This window comes from Notothenia rossii (assembly GCF_949606895.1).
Source record: "Notothenia rossii genome assembly, chromosome: 10".
In the NCBI taxonomy this organism is placed as follows: domain Eukaryota; kingdom Metazoa; phylum Chordata; class Actinopteri; order Perciformes; family Nototheniidae; genus Notothenia; species Notothenia rossii.
Window position 1 is genome coordinate 20,004,846 of NC_136908.1, and position 14,448 is coordinate 20,019,293.

At 39.5% G+C, this 14,448-nt stretch overlaps 1 protein-coding gene across 1 annotated transcript in view; it reads right to left on the reverse strand.

The window, feature by feature from the left end:
* angpt1 (angiopoietin 1) overlaps positions 1–11,949 on the reverse strand; it is a 54,153-nt gene extending 42,204 nt beyond the window's left edge. Inside the window, 2 exon segments of the mRNA XM_079654263.1 lie at positions 9,904–10,916; positions 11,813–11,949. Of these exon segments, the coding sequence (XP_079510389.1) occupies positions 9,904–10,287 (384 nt within the window). The 5' untranslated portion in view covers positions 10,288–10,916; positions 11,813–11,949.
* Between the last annotated feature and the right edge of the window lie 2,499 nt (positions 11,950–14,448).

A 14,448-nucleotide genomic window follows, 5' to 3' on the forward strand; every position in this document is an offset into this window, starting at 1 on the left:
TGACAGTTCAATATGATGTATCTTGCTGAATGTTTGGAGCACAAAGACAATGTTGTGATGTCTTAAGAATGCTAAGAACCTTTACACAACTTTCCAACAGTATATGAAACTCAAAATGTGTTTTGTAGTGAATGCGACTGAAAATGTTCACTAATATGAGTCAGAAATGGTGAAAAACATTCACATTTTGTTTACCATTGTTTTGGGAAATTTGATTGAATAAATTACATTTTTTGTAAGGCAACCTCACTTTTTCATTGCTCAACTATAACATATACTCTTACCAGCTTGTCAAAACAATGCTATTTACTGCTTTTTATAAAGAAATACAATTAATATTATGCAGAATTGAGTTCAGCCTTTTGGCCAGGCCCTCCACAATATTTTTTGTTTCTCATGTGGCCCCATGGAAAAAATAATTGCCCACCCCTGCCCTAACCGGTTATGTTCTTCGTGTCCTCTTTAATTTAAAAACCAAGTTTTTGGCATGAAAGCTGTAGGCCTATAGCTGTCAACTGTTCAAACTGTGATCACCAGTTCAATACATTTGACAAATTCGACTTGGTTTCTATACTTATTTGAACATGTATTTATTTATTTTTGAATTATATTTTTTTTATAGGATATGTACATTTCAGTTAATCTGTTAGCCGTTTTTTTGGGGATCAAATATTTGAATATACATTTGCTTTCAAATTCCCATCCCTAGTATAAACAGTCAAAAAGGAGATGATGGTGATCAAAAGCAAGTGCAACTAAACCGGGATCATTATGTTCAGACAACAAAGCAAAACATCTTTCCACAAGGTAACTTTAGTGGATCTTTTGATCATATCACATGCCCGCCACATGGACTGTAAATGTTGTAATTTTGTACTGTGTACATTTTCTGAGTAATTATAAGAGATATAATATGTGGGCGTTGGGTGAGTATTTAAACTGCTGATTTCAAGGTCAAAAAAGAGCTTTGAAACACCAATAGTGAAGCCAGCAGGAACAAATACACTTCCTTGGTAATGAAAACTAGGTCGGCTGGTCCGGATCACCCTAAGATGATAGTGATTTGTCCACAATTCAGGAGTTCTACACAATCCTGTATACCATTATTAAATAGGGAAAATACTCCATTCATGAAACTGCAGAACTGCAGACAGGAACTGTGTTTTGTGCATGGTTAGAAAGTAGTTTCTCTGGTTTGACATGTCTTGGGCTAGTCTAGACACCACAAAAACAATTATACATCTACGTTCATAACAGAAGTGCTGTTTGACAATCGTTAAGAAAATGTGACAGATTTTTTTGTCTTAGCTTCACCTTATGACTGTATGAGTCCAGAGAAGGAACATTTCATTTGATCCTTTACAGGCCATCAGTTAAGCTGAAGGCCATTTCATCCAAACAGACTCATGAAAGTCAAACAATGTCGTAAAACAAACACATGATAATGTAATGGAAATTCGAGTGACACAAATGTGTCCGTACACACATGCAAAGATAACCAAACACACACGATTCTGGGGGGTTAGCCTCTCTGTCTCACAACCACTGCAAACATGTCAATTTAAATAAACATCAAGGACCATTTGTATTTGGTTTTTGAACGCAGATTCAAAAAGCACATACATCTGTTCGATCAATGATAGATTTATGATAAACTTCCTGTTAGAACACCGTAGAGCAGCACAGTTTAGGGCTAGTGAATTGTTGTTGTACGGAAAGGGATAATAACACAATATTTAACTAATAATTCATCATAAACACTTAAATAAAATTGTGAATAAACGGCCAGGTCGCAACTGCAATTATGTAATGATGAATCATTATACAAATGTAACAGCAATCTTTAAAGCCTTAAATTGTAATAGATTACTGATCTTAAATAAATGGTACGTACAGAATCGCTTGCTGAAATTATTTTATAATAGTGCCTGCAATATGATGGATGCATTGTACCCATTTTAAATATTGCATTTAATAGAAACAGTGTGAGCAGGTGTTTTCCATCAGCAAATTGATTGCTTTGACATAACTGACTGCGGTGGCACCAAAAGGCACACAACAAGCTGAAAGGACAAAGGAAAGGAAGAGTGGTGAAAGCTCTAAAATTTAAATTATTTTACGATGACTTTTGACTTGTTCTGTACCATGTTTTAAGGGTGTTATGTTTCGAAAGTGGGGATATATAACTCACTTCACTGTGTCACGTCTGTAGTCTCTGTGCCAACTCCAGTCCTGGTATTGAGTGTGAGAAGCCTGGCTCGGCTCCCAGACGAGGCAAACACAGCTTTGGACAGGGCTTAGATTGTGTTTTTTAAAAACATAGATTGAGTGAATGTATGTGTGCTCGTCTATATCTTTTTGTTTTTGTGTGTGTGAATATATGCACGTATGTCTGCATGTGCGAACGCTGAATGAGGTGTCACACGAGTCAAAGAACTCAACCGCTAAACCGAGACCTAACACTGAATTGTCCAAACCACCTACAGAAAACAGACAGGGCTATATTAAGACATTCTGCAGAGTTCTGTTCTTACTACCATTGCTCTGTGCAGGTCTTACATTGTAAGTTAACACATCACACGATATTCACCCACTTCTCTCTCTACCACACCACAGAACAAATCCTGTCAAAAATAAATAAGTGAGATAATTCCTAGATGGGACACTTAGTTTTTCACCCTGTATCTTGCACTCTGTCCTGATCTACTTCTTTATCTCTCTTCAACTTTACTTGCTTCCTGTCATCGACTCTGACTGATTCTACAGCCCTTTATTTTCAGATTAAAGAATGTCTTTCAACCATGCATTTATGATTATTTTGTTTTTACTTCAATTGGAAAACCTAGCAACACTAAATCTGTAGGGCTGAACTCAAAATAAAGAGGTGAAACGGCTCTGTCCTCTGGAACCTCTGGAAGGCTCCCCAGCGTTGACAGACAACGATATCCACTCAAAAAGCAACATCTGTCGGGGTGAGTCAAAGAGACGCTGTGGGGAGAATCGGCCTCAGAGGTAGCATGGGGGAGGCTTCAGGACTTTACAAAATTAACATATAGAGATTTAGGGGATCAAACAGAACTACTTGCAGTAAACTTAAAAATGTAATGAACATAAAATGAGGAATGAAGCGACAGCTGCACAATTAGCTGTAAATTCAAGCTGTTCATTCTCCTGCTCTGTGCGAGAACCAGCAATCCTATACATTCATGTTTTGTTTTTTTTCCTGAAAGAAAAAGCAGCTGTAGAAAAAACCCCCAAAGGAAACAGTAACTGACACGTTATTGTAAATTCACACTGTGTAGACCAGGGATGGGCAAATGGCGGCCCGCGGCCCGCATGCGGCCCCCACCTCCTCTTTTTGCGGCCCTCAGATTAATTTATAAACAACGTAATTAATTAAAAAAAATATATATATATTCTTTTTTTTTTTACTTGTAGTACTGATACCGTCCACTAGACTCCTAATTACGTCATGAGCTGCATACATGATTTAAAATACCGCAAAATAATCTGTGACGCATTTGTGTGTATTGTGTTCGTTTCCCGGGGAAACCCTCACAAGAAACACCGGCTGTTGTTATGCCTGCTGTGACGTTAAGTTGCCTCTTGTAATTATGCCTTTACAAGCTTAAAAGTTGTATTTATCATCTGAATTTGGCGAAACAAGTTTAATATTCTTAAAACCAAGACTTTGTTTATTTGAAATCAGATGGAAACAAACTGTCACGGACCCTGCCGTGTTATCTATGATTACTACGCTTTTCATTCATAATTTCAGCGGGAGGGAGGGGGAGTGGTGCTGAGGAACAGCAGAGTGCGGGCTGACAGGTGTCTGTGTTGACATTCCCCTTATTGTGGAATAAGGGGAATGCAGAGACTGGCTACAAGTGTTTTAGGTTCAAGTTAGACAACTAATGTCTGGGTTAGTGTTCATGACTTCAAGTGTATGTCATCTTAATGGTTAATCTCAATACACACATTTTCTGTGCTTTCCAATAGTTTAAAATATTTGTATTCCACTGTTTAATAACCTGTTCAATACAAACATACCACTTGTAAAAATGAAATAACATTTCTGTGAACTGATATTTGTTTAGTGAGCTTATATGTTTGGGGATGTTCCCTTTGATTGTAAAATGTCAATGAAGATGTCAGACTTAGTATATTTGTTAATAATGACATACAACACATGGCATTTTTGTGTGTGTGTGTTCCAAGTGAATCTGCGGCCCCCTGATGGCCAGTACATCAATGATGTGGCCCCCACCACCATCAAAGTTGCCCATCCCTGGTGTAGACGTACTAGGGTATCTATTGAGAGAGGCTCAACTTCTCGATGCGGTTTTGTTTTTTAATGCCGGGGACAGTTTTCTCAGTCTTTATCAAACCTTGATTTACTGCTCACAACTTAAATGGACCTTAAGTTTCAAGGAAAATAAATAAACCCACAGATACGGGTGAGAAGCATTATCATCTGCTTTGCTTATCAAGAGTCATTATAAAAAACGACAAAGATAACAGCCGATTCAAAGACTGAAATAGGTTCAAACACAGTTGTGCAGGAGGCTGGGAAAACACTACGTTACTGAACTGTGCACTCAGATTGACTATAATGTCTAATGTTTCGCTCCATCTAAGCTTTTGCTATCTAATATTTGGCTCATAATCACTCAACCTTAGTAGTGGCAGAGATACAGCCATGAACCTTGTGCTTTTGGCAACTATTCTGACCATAAATTACACTCAGTTCTAATGACTTCCACTTGCCATCCCAAAATATCATTATTTATAATGATTCCTATAAAGAAAGATGTTCTTCTTATTTGAGTTGTTTTGTAAGAAAATATATGAATGCTAAGGTACAATATAATATCAAAAAGAGGTAAACGAGAGTGACTATCGACCCTCATTCAACATGGAACAAGAGAATTGAGGTAAAAGTATGTCAATTTTATATTTATAGAGTTTTTTTTCTTAAAAGTAGTGTAAAATAACTAAATAATTCAGGTTAAAGAAATCACCACTATTGTAGAGCACTCACATTTACAAAGCCTCCAGGAACCAAATGAAGGAAATGAATGCACTCAAGGGCACATGGAAACACAAACCTATCAGAGGAAACTCAATTTATTTCACAGATGCATCAGCGGGTGCCAAGCTACAAGCAACACGGTTTTCAGAAGGGACATCATAAATCCTTCAAGCATTTAGCCAAATGTATAACCTTATAATTAAAACAAAATAAATTCCCTATAAAGTGCCCACCAGAGAGCTATTCACTGAAATGAGTGATGGAAAAGGAACCACATGCTCGCATTATAGCTGCAAAAGATAAACTAGACAGACTCAAAGCACAGTAAAATGCACGACTTCATGTATTGAGATAAAAAAAAGGACAGGTGTACACCTGCCTGCCCAATATCAAAACTTCCAGTATGTTGTTATGGGCTGCAGTGAAATATGATTTCTGGAAAAAAGGGGGTCTTAAAAACAAACGTGGCTGGACAAATTGAGTGACAAAGACACTAAATGCTCCTTTTGCTGAAAATCGGAAACATTAACAATGTTGGTCTCCGTTGTCCATGTGGAATCACTGTGGCATGGCTGTAATGTTTTTCCCTGTTCCCATGACATGCTAAGCAGAGAGCCCTGTTTCCTTTCCGTTTTCAGTCAGTGAAAGTGCGGCCGAGACAACTTTTCTGGAAGCTGTTATTGTAGTGTCCTTCAGCAATTTACATGGTTTCCTTTTTACAAGTTTTTGGGGTCAGGAAGGAAGAACTTTCTATTCCTCGGAGCATTCCCTAGCCTTTATGTATCATCCGATTGTTAGTTTTGGCCCACATTAACAGTGAAAATAAACTCTCATAGAGACAGTCACCCCTAAAATAGATAGCTTTCTCCTTGGATCCCTAGGCATGCTGTGTGGCCCTCTGATAGCACTAAATAGAGACACATATTCACCCTTTCTCGTATGAACTTCCAGTATGTAAGGCAAACAAGCTGCTGCCCACATGTCGATATATCCTTTTAAAACACTGTTTATGCAGCAGAGTACATGTTTCTCGAGAGGCAGAATGATGGGATTTTCACAGGGATAAGAGTGTGGATAGTTATTTCCCCTCCCTTTGTACAACAGCTTAGTTTGGCACAGGCCAGCCTTTTCAAGAAACACTGCTCTCAACCACTCGTTACCATCTCCGCCAGGAGGGAAACGAGAGGATCCATTACTTTCTCTCAGAAAAGCAGAAACAAAATGTAGCTTGCTAAACTTTTATCTGTGCCAAAGTTTCATTGTCCTTGAAATATTAATGAAAGAAGAAAGGATATTCTCTGAACGTGTTGTAAAATGCATGATTCATAGAGTCAGCCTTATATTTATCCTTAAAACCCATCCATTCTCATGTTTCCAACAAGAGTAATCCTCATTGCACTTCTGATCAAGAAGCCAAACTAGCATAACTACAACAACATTTCACTGTGATTAGAGTTTGTTTTCAAAACTCAACACTTTAAGAAAGAGGAAAATTGTCTTAAATGACAGAGCAGGTATTGAATTCTTAATATCCCTTGTTTGAATGTCTCTTTTCCTAAAACTTCAGACAATAAAAAACATGTAACAGCAGTTTTTGCTAAATGAGTTTGAGGTTGGTTTTTCTTGCATTTGACTGTTGTTCCAGTTTGTGATTTCATGTAGTTTATCTGATTAGTCGGTTTTTAAACTTGATTTGTGGCTGCAGTAAGTTGTTTTCTGCTGCATCTTCTCTCTGAGTTCAGAGCCAAGCTTGTCTGAGGCTCCTTGCCTTGCTGGAAGGCCAGGGAAGTAATCATTGGACAAACACAAGCCACCTTTGACTGGTCAGGAATGTTATCAGGGTCCATATACTCTACCCTGCGTTGACTTAAAATGCTTCCCCAACAGCTGTTTGCTGCATCATTCTCTCCCGTCTATCCCCCACACTGAACTGAGCACCGACCCACGGGTGTGCTATCTGGATCGGTCTCCTCCGTCCGTCTCTTTCATCAGGACTGGCTGGAGCAACATCAGCGCGAGCTTTCACTTAGACAAGCAGTAAAAAGGCTGGCTTGATTGAGATAGATAGACTGGCCAGGACACTTAATCTTCTGTCCAATGAAAAATGTTAACTGCATCCTGATGTTCCCCCCATGCAGTGCAATTAGGCTGAATTACCACTGTGTTTAAGTGTCCCCTCTGAAATGTCTACGCCAATTCCTTTCTTCTGTTAATCTTTTACTTTGTGTTTTTTTAAAGTTTGATATTTTCCAAAAGCCCATTCTTTCAGGGAATTATGTTTTACAAACATCAGACATTACTTAACAGAGCGATGTTTATTCTAGAAATGTTATAATAATTTAAACTATTTTTACATTTGAAATGAAGTATATGTGCAGTCAAGCAAAACTCCAGAGTGTCAGGAAAGAGGTATGACAGTATAAATGGTGATGGCAGACATTTTCAAACACACCCTTCTTAAAATCTAAGGAGAAAGTTACACGAGAGGTCTCATTAGTCAAACCTTCAGTCTACAAACGCTGCCGTTGTGTTTTCATAGTATCACTTGTACTATCACAGACGGATGAGGTCCACTGAGCAAAGATAAAGCCGGTGTTATTTCACCCCTGGCCTTTCTTGACACATGGATCGCTTTTGGGAGCAATGCAGAAACACACAGGTTTACAGACTTTAAAAAAATAGCACACTGGTGTAGAAACTCATCAATAAAAAAAAGGTGCAGGCCTTTGTTTCTTTGATTAGATAAAAGCATATTTGTGTTCAGCCGTCAAAATCTAAAAATGCAATTGATGGTGAATATATATACATGTACACCATGTGTTAAACCTTGACATACACCATGAACATTGAATTCCTACACTAAACTGAGATAAAGCCAGTAATATACATTACCGATGATAAGCTGATATTTCACAGATTCTGAACTGTAAACTCAAAATACCTCATACAGTATTTTATCGGAATTGTATCTGCTCTAGCTTAAGTAACATAATCTGCCTTTGCAGGAGGGTGGAGCCGCCTCCAATACAACACCTCCCTAATTACAAACTCAATCAACATCTTGCTGTAACATACTGCGACCAACGCCTGGGTAATTGATGAGGAATTACTATTTCCTATAACCTGAGGAGTGAGAAGTTTACTTTCTGAGAGTAAATGAAAAGCAGGCACACACCAGCGTAGCTCAGACAGATTTGGGGAGGACATGCTTATTGCTAATGAAAAGAGTTGGGGTATTGATGAAGTTCAGGGTGATTCATTTTCCCAGTCCCTCTGTAATCAATCAAATCCATCAGGTGTTATCTGCGCATGCAAAAGATTTGGTGACAAAAAAATAAACCATTAGCTTTAAGCAATTAATCACAGATTAAGCCTCCTAATCTTGTTTGAGAACAATATTTTGGAAAGTTGAGGAGCCGGTTATGCCGAAATTGGAAGTTTGTTTATTTGATTCAAGTATTCATTTCAGAAAGATAGTCTCGCTCTCTTTGGAGACACAAAGTCTCAAAGCTTAGAAAAGCAAAGTGCCTGCCAAGCCATATCAGTGATGGCCTCCCGATTTGCAACCCATTAACATTACAGTAGAACCATATTTGAACATAGTACACACCTTGGTGGCTCTATAAATAAATTGTAATTTGGTTGTTAAAGACTTATTAAATGTGAGTTATTATAAATCATATCAGCTCTAAAAAAAAAAAAAAAGAAGATTATGTTGCTTTTATTATACAGATGAATCAAACAGGTTCAAGTTTTCTTCTTTTATTCAAGTCTGGACTTTCGAGTTGTACTCGCACGTCCTTGGCTTGAATAACTAAGGGAGCATTCTCTTTCTCTGTCTGTTCCTCCTCTGAGTGTCTCTAGGGGCTCTTTCTCTGACTTCCTGCCATTAAAGAGACAGCCCACTGGAGAACAGGGGGCGACTGACATAACTACCTCTGTTCTATGACCGACGCTCCGTGCAACTCAATGGGACATCTGTGGAATTTACTTAAAGGGTAGTTTACTCAGGGAAAAATAAAGAGTAAGTTGTAAAAAATAGATAGTGTTTGCTGGTCGGCTACATAGCGGCAGACCGGAGTCGCAGCAGTACAAGATGTCTAGAGAAGCCAGAATACCAGACAGCTGTGAGTCATCCAGAACAAAAAGTTCAAATCAGCCAATGTACACAGTTACATAACAGCATAGCAGGGATGATAGTATAAATCATGTTGCTTACTCTGTCTTATCGATTATTAAATACACATTCTGTTTTCTGATAGAAGCCTTGTTTTAAAAAATGTAAATTATCAGCAACAAAGGAAATACAGCTATCCTGTGAGTTGACCAAACTTATTTTGAGATTTTATAATAATTTACAACATGTTGCATCCAGTTTATCCACATTTTCTGTGCACTTTTTCACTGCCATCCCTGCTCCTCATTTCACTTTGAGTCTGGCAACATAGAATCACCCAAACAAAAATCCTTTCCCTTTAAAGCACATAAACACTTCCTCTGACAAATACTTTGACAAATAATGTGGGGACTACAAGAAAACAGCAAACACGGCCTGGATTTAGTTTGAGAGCCTCATCCAGAAACCAAAACAAGTTATCTTGTGAAGCCACAAACTAGACACTCTGCGGAGACCACACACCCACGGAAACACAAATATCACAACAAATAAACTACAGCGTGACCACTTCAAAAGAAACTAGAGCCGGTCACATGCAGGGTTGTTGTAGACGCGATTCAATATGCACAATTTTCAGCATGAATCTAAATAAACAAGACAAATGTAACTGCATTCCCATTTGACCTGCCGTTTAGAAAATGTGACGCAATATCAAACAACCGACAATCAGATAAAAAAAAAAATGCATCCTTACCTTCTGTAGCCACTGGGTGTAATTCGCCATAATGTGCTCGAGCTGCTCGATCTTCTGGCTGGGAAACTCCGGGTCAGTTGGCGGAGCGTCTCTTTGGAGAGAGTTGTGCTCTGGGCTACCGGCTTTCGCCTCCCTGCAGGCGCCTCCTCTGGCTCCGTCTCCCTCAGGTAGGATGAATGTATAGGTGCACTGGCCATGCTGGATCTTATGAAATTTCCTGTTGCTGTAATTACTGTTACTACTTCCTCCATTACTGCTGCTACTGCTGCCACCTGTGCTGCTGCTTTCTGTCCCTCTCCGCTGCTCCCCTCCTCCGCAGCTCACGATCACCAGAAATGCTCCCAGCGAGATTAAGTGCCGCCCAAAGTTGTACCACAGCATCATATCAGCCTCGAGTAAAGGTTGCAGGTGAATTCAGTTACTTGATCTTCTTTGTTTAGCTGGATGGTCCTTTAAAGCTGGATCAGAAGGTGGTGAGGAACATTGTTAGCCTGTGTCATCCATCCTTACATTGGACCTCCAGCATTGAAAGCTTCTGCTTCTCTCACCTTGGAAACGCACATTAAGTTTTCATCCTGGCCGGGAAAGTTGCACGCATGTCTTGCAGTGTGACAGCTCTGTTATAAATCTTGATGTTTCTCCAGGAAATCAAAGCGAGACTGTGTGCTCGCATTGATCCATCTGTGCATTTAAAATAAGGTGCCGAGCGAGCTGAGATGGTGTCGTCAGACCTCCCCTGGACTCTCTGCCTTCCCTTCCTCCTCTGCTCTCTGACTTAATGACTGGGGAGAGTGAGAGAGACGCTCACTCTGAAGAACAGCGCCAAGCATACAGCACACTCTGCGCCTGCCCCTCGCAGAGCCTGCAGAGGAATGCAAGTATGTGTGCACGCACCAGTGTGTGTGAGCCTGGCAGCAAAGGGACCCCAACACAGAGGATGTGCTTAGACTACGAGGATCGGTTTACAGGCTCTGCTGGCTCGAGGCTCATGTGGTTGACCTGCCTTTTCGCCCCTGTGTTGACAGAAAGAACTTGTCTAAACGTGTGCATTTAATTTATCTGCTCCTGAGATTTAACTCTACTCCCTTCTATACTGTACAGTGACAGGTGCTATATCAAAAGTAGACACGAGGGAGGTTTATTCCTTTTTTTAATATAGTCTGACTTAACTTTCTTTTGTCTCCTCCTGACAATAGAAAACTTAGATCACGACAAGTGAGATCTTCTTCTCCTCTTTTAATGGAGGTTGAAGCCCTATATTTCCCAAGACCCTTAAAGGGTTAAGGAATATTAATAATGAACTGTGTAACCAAAAGGAATTTTGACCGATTTACGCAATCACTTAAATAAAATAAGTAAAATATACTTAGCAATAGTTTTTTGTGCGTTGGGTGATCATTGCAGCTTAGTGGCGTTAGGCACTTCAATCACACGACCACAGCAATAATCTTGTTGGTTAGTGAATTATATTGATTGGCTGAGTTGTCATTCAAACGCTGTATTCAAATGGTCTCTGAAAACATGATGATGCATTTATTGCACATTCTTTTTTTGAGAAGGTAAGCATAAAACTGCAATTTATCAAATAGAGAAAATGTCCATAACACCCAAACAACAAAGGATATGCACTAGTCGGTCAATGTCTTTACCCAGTATTTTATAAATTAGACATTTAAAATGCAACTGTAGGACTCGTATTAGTTCCTAGCATTACAACCAGTCACCACAGGTGTCGCCAAATCAACTAAAACTTACATTTTAAAAAAGGAGTACTAGTAGTAACTGTACTGCAGTCCTCGAATGACATCACTTGAGGCTTTTTTTTCTCTTTCCTAAGCTTTTAACTTCAGTATTATCTGGATTAATTTGAGGTAATAACAATTGAAAATCTCTTGATTGAAAAACTCACCCAATTTGAATGAGATTCTGCATTTAGTGTACAGTATGTCTCCATCCCACACACTCTGTTGTCATGTTTTCAGGAAGAGACAGAAGTGAAATCCAAGAATGAGCAGGGGAAGTAGGAATGTGTCTCCATCATTAGGCTAGAAGAAGGAGCAGAGTGAGGAAACACAGCGCTGAAAGGCACCAGATCAAAGGTCAAGTCATTGTTTTGGACACCCATTTAAATCTCTGAGTCTGGGAGACACAGCTCGCTGAATTCTGGCCGGACTTCAACTTTCCTTTTTTGGTCCAAAACATCTAAATGTGTGTGACAGTGCATGTGCTTGAGCGTGCTCCTTCTATGAAGTGGCAATGTGTACAAGTGTTTACCGTCTCCATGTGCCTGCTCATGCTTATATACTATACTAAATATGTCTGCGCGAACCTGCATGTGTGTGTTTGATAGAGTGTGTGTATTCAGTGATAGCAGGGGGCTGCAAAAAGTTGGGACCTCTGTGTGGGAGCCGAGGGGCGGTGTGAACAAATGCATGAAGGAGACCCAAGATAACAAAACCCTCGAATAACCCAGACTGGCCAAGACACAAAGCATGTGCAAATATCTCTAGGAGCGCTAGTCTTTGGTTGACGTACTTTGGTGGTGCCCTTACATGGGGGCCAGTTACGGCCCGTCTACACTACAGGCATCGAAAAATGCTTTCAATGCTTCGCCCATTCACTTGAATGGGGTGACGTAGAAGATTTTTAATCTTCGCCGAACTGCATTGTGGGGAGCATGGCATGGCTTTGCAAGCATCACGAGCATCTATCGGCATCAAAAGTTGAACAATGTTCAACTTTTGAGGCTCGATGCTTGGCATCAGCCAATCAAATCCCGTTTATGCAATTCCCTCCAGTACAAGCGCTAGCCAATCGAACCGCATGTATGCTGATACCGCAGGTCTTGACTATTTTCCATATGTCATAAAATGGAGGATAAATTAATCATTGCCGTGGCAAGTGTCCCAGTCCTGTATGACTGTACTCTGTTCACCTACCGGGACCTAAACCGGAGGAACCAAGCATGGCGGGAGGTGGCAGAGACAGTTGGTGAAACTGGTAGGTTCTCAACTGTTGGGGGAGTTTATATCCAGTTTACTTCGTTGAAGAAGCGGGCTTTTTTTGCTTTGTATGCCGGGGCGGGCGGGAGATTCCTGATTGGTTGTTGGACGCCCATCTTCAAGATTTTTTGATGCCTGTAGTGTAGACGGGCCGTTACTGTGTCCAAAGGAAACAGAGTGGGAGGTAACTGACAACTAAAAAATGTAAACTACTCATCACTTCTGTAAAATATATAAAAACAAAGATTTAATGAAAAAAAGTGCTGTTTTCTGTCTAGTCTTCTGTGAACAATGTATTGACCCTTTTGCTAAACAGCATGTACTGCATGTACCCATCAAGTGTAAATGTAAGACTTTTTTTCTCCAGAGTCACCTGAAAAGATTCAACCAACTCTAAGATGTAATATTTGCTTGATATAACTGATAGAAATCTACTAGTTAGTTTAATTTCAGCCAGAAAAAAAAATATATAGAAAGTTAGTATTTGATACCAAATTGTATCCATGCTTTTCATTAAAATATGTTTGAAAGCACTTTGCAACATCCAAGTCAATATGCTCATATTCTGCTGTATTGCAGCCAGCATTGGCTCATCTGAACAAGCTTATGAGGAAACACAAGCTGTTTATATGTATGTGTCGGTAACTGAGTGGTGTAATCTCAGATCTGATTTCTTTCTGGAATGTAAACTTATTGAGAGAACAAACCCGGTTTTCAAAGCTACAAAAGCACAATAAATTGCTTACCCTTGCGGTCCCATGCCGTTTGTCCTTTACTTCCTGTGAATAAAACACATACCCAGTTTGGTGAAATGCAATAATCATTTTGCTGGTGACAGTCAAATACAGAGCGGTTCATGTCAGTTGTGAGAGGCCTTGAGGCAGCTGGCCTTCATGGGAATCTTGCTAATGTTTTACTTGTCAAAAGTTTGGGAGGACATGTTGTATAGCTTAACATCAATCAGAATGACATTGCCTTCCGCATGTGATCAACAATTGAATGCATGATGTGAGAACATAGAAGATCAGAGTTTTGAGACCTTATTCCAGTCATTCCTATTGTGCTGGCCTTTGCGTATAAGTGAAATAAACTTAAAACAATTCATTTCCACTGGGTAGTGGGAAAACAAACTTAATATTTATTCACCTAACTATTATAGTTTCAACTAAAGTTTTTGACCATTAGTTGTGCTTTGGAGCAATGTTTTACAACTGCGACCCTGTTTTGTGGACGTAAACACAATACTGCAATTGGCTCTAAGTATTATGTGCAATATCCAAGCAAAGGCAGTAGTGAAATAAGACAACAAGCTAGCAAACATGATCACAACAATGCAGGTGTCACATGTCTATCTTTCCCTAGTGGTTTATCTGTGCTGCCGGTCCAATATCTGGTTAAGTATACGTTATATTTGGTTTTCTATAATACCCTAGATCTTAAAGTCTGATTTGGTCATGGGATAACTTTGATCTTTAGTTTAACTCTATTCTTTAGGTTCGGTCAGGACATCCATGTCACAAAAACAAACACAACCACTGACTAA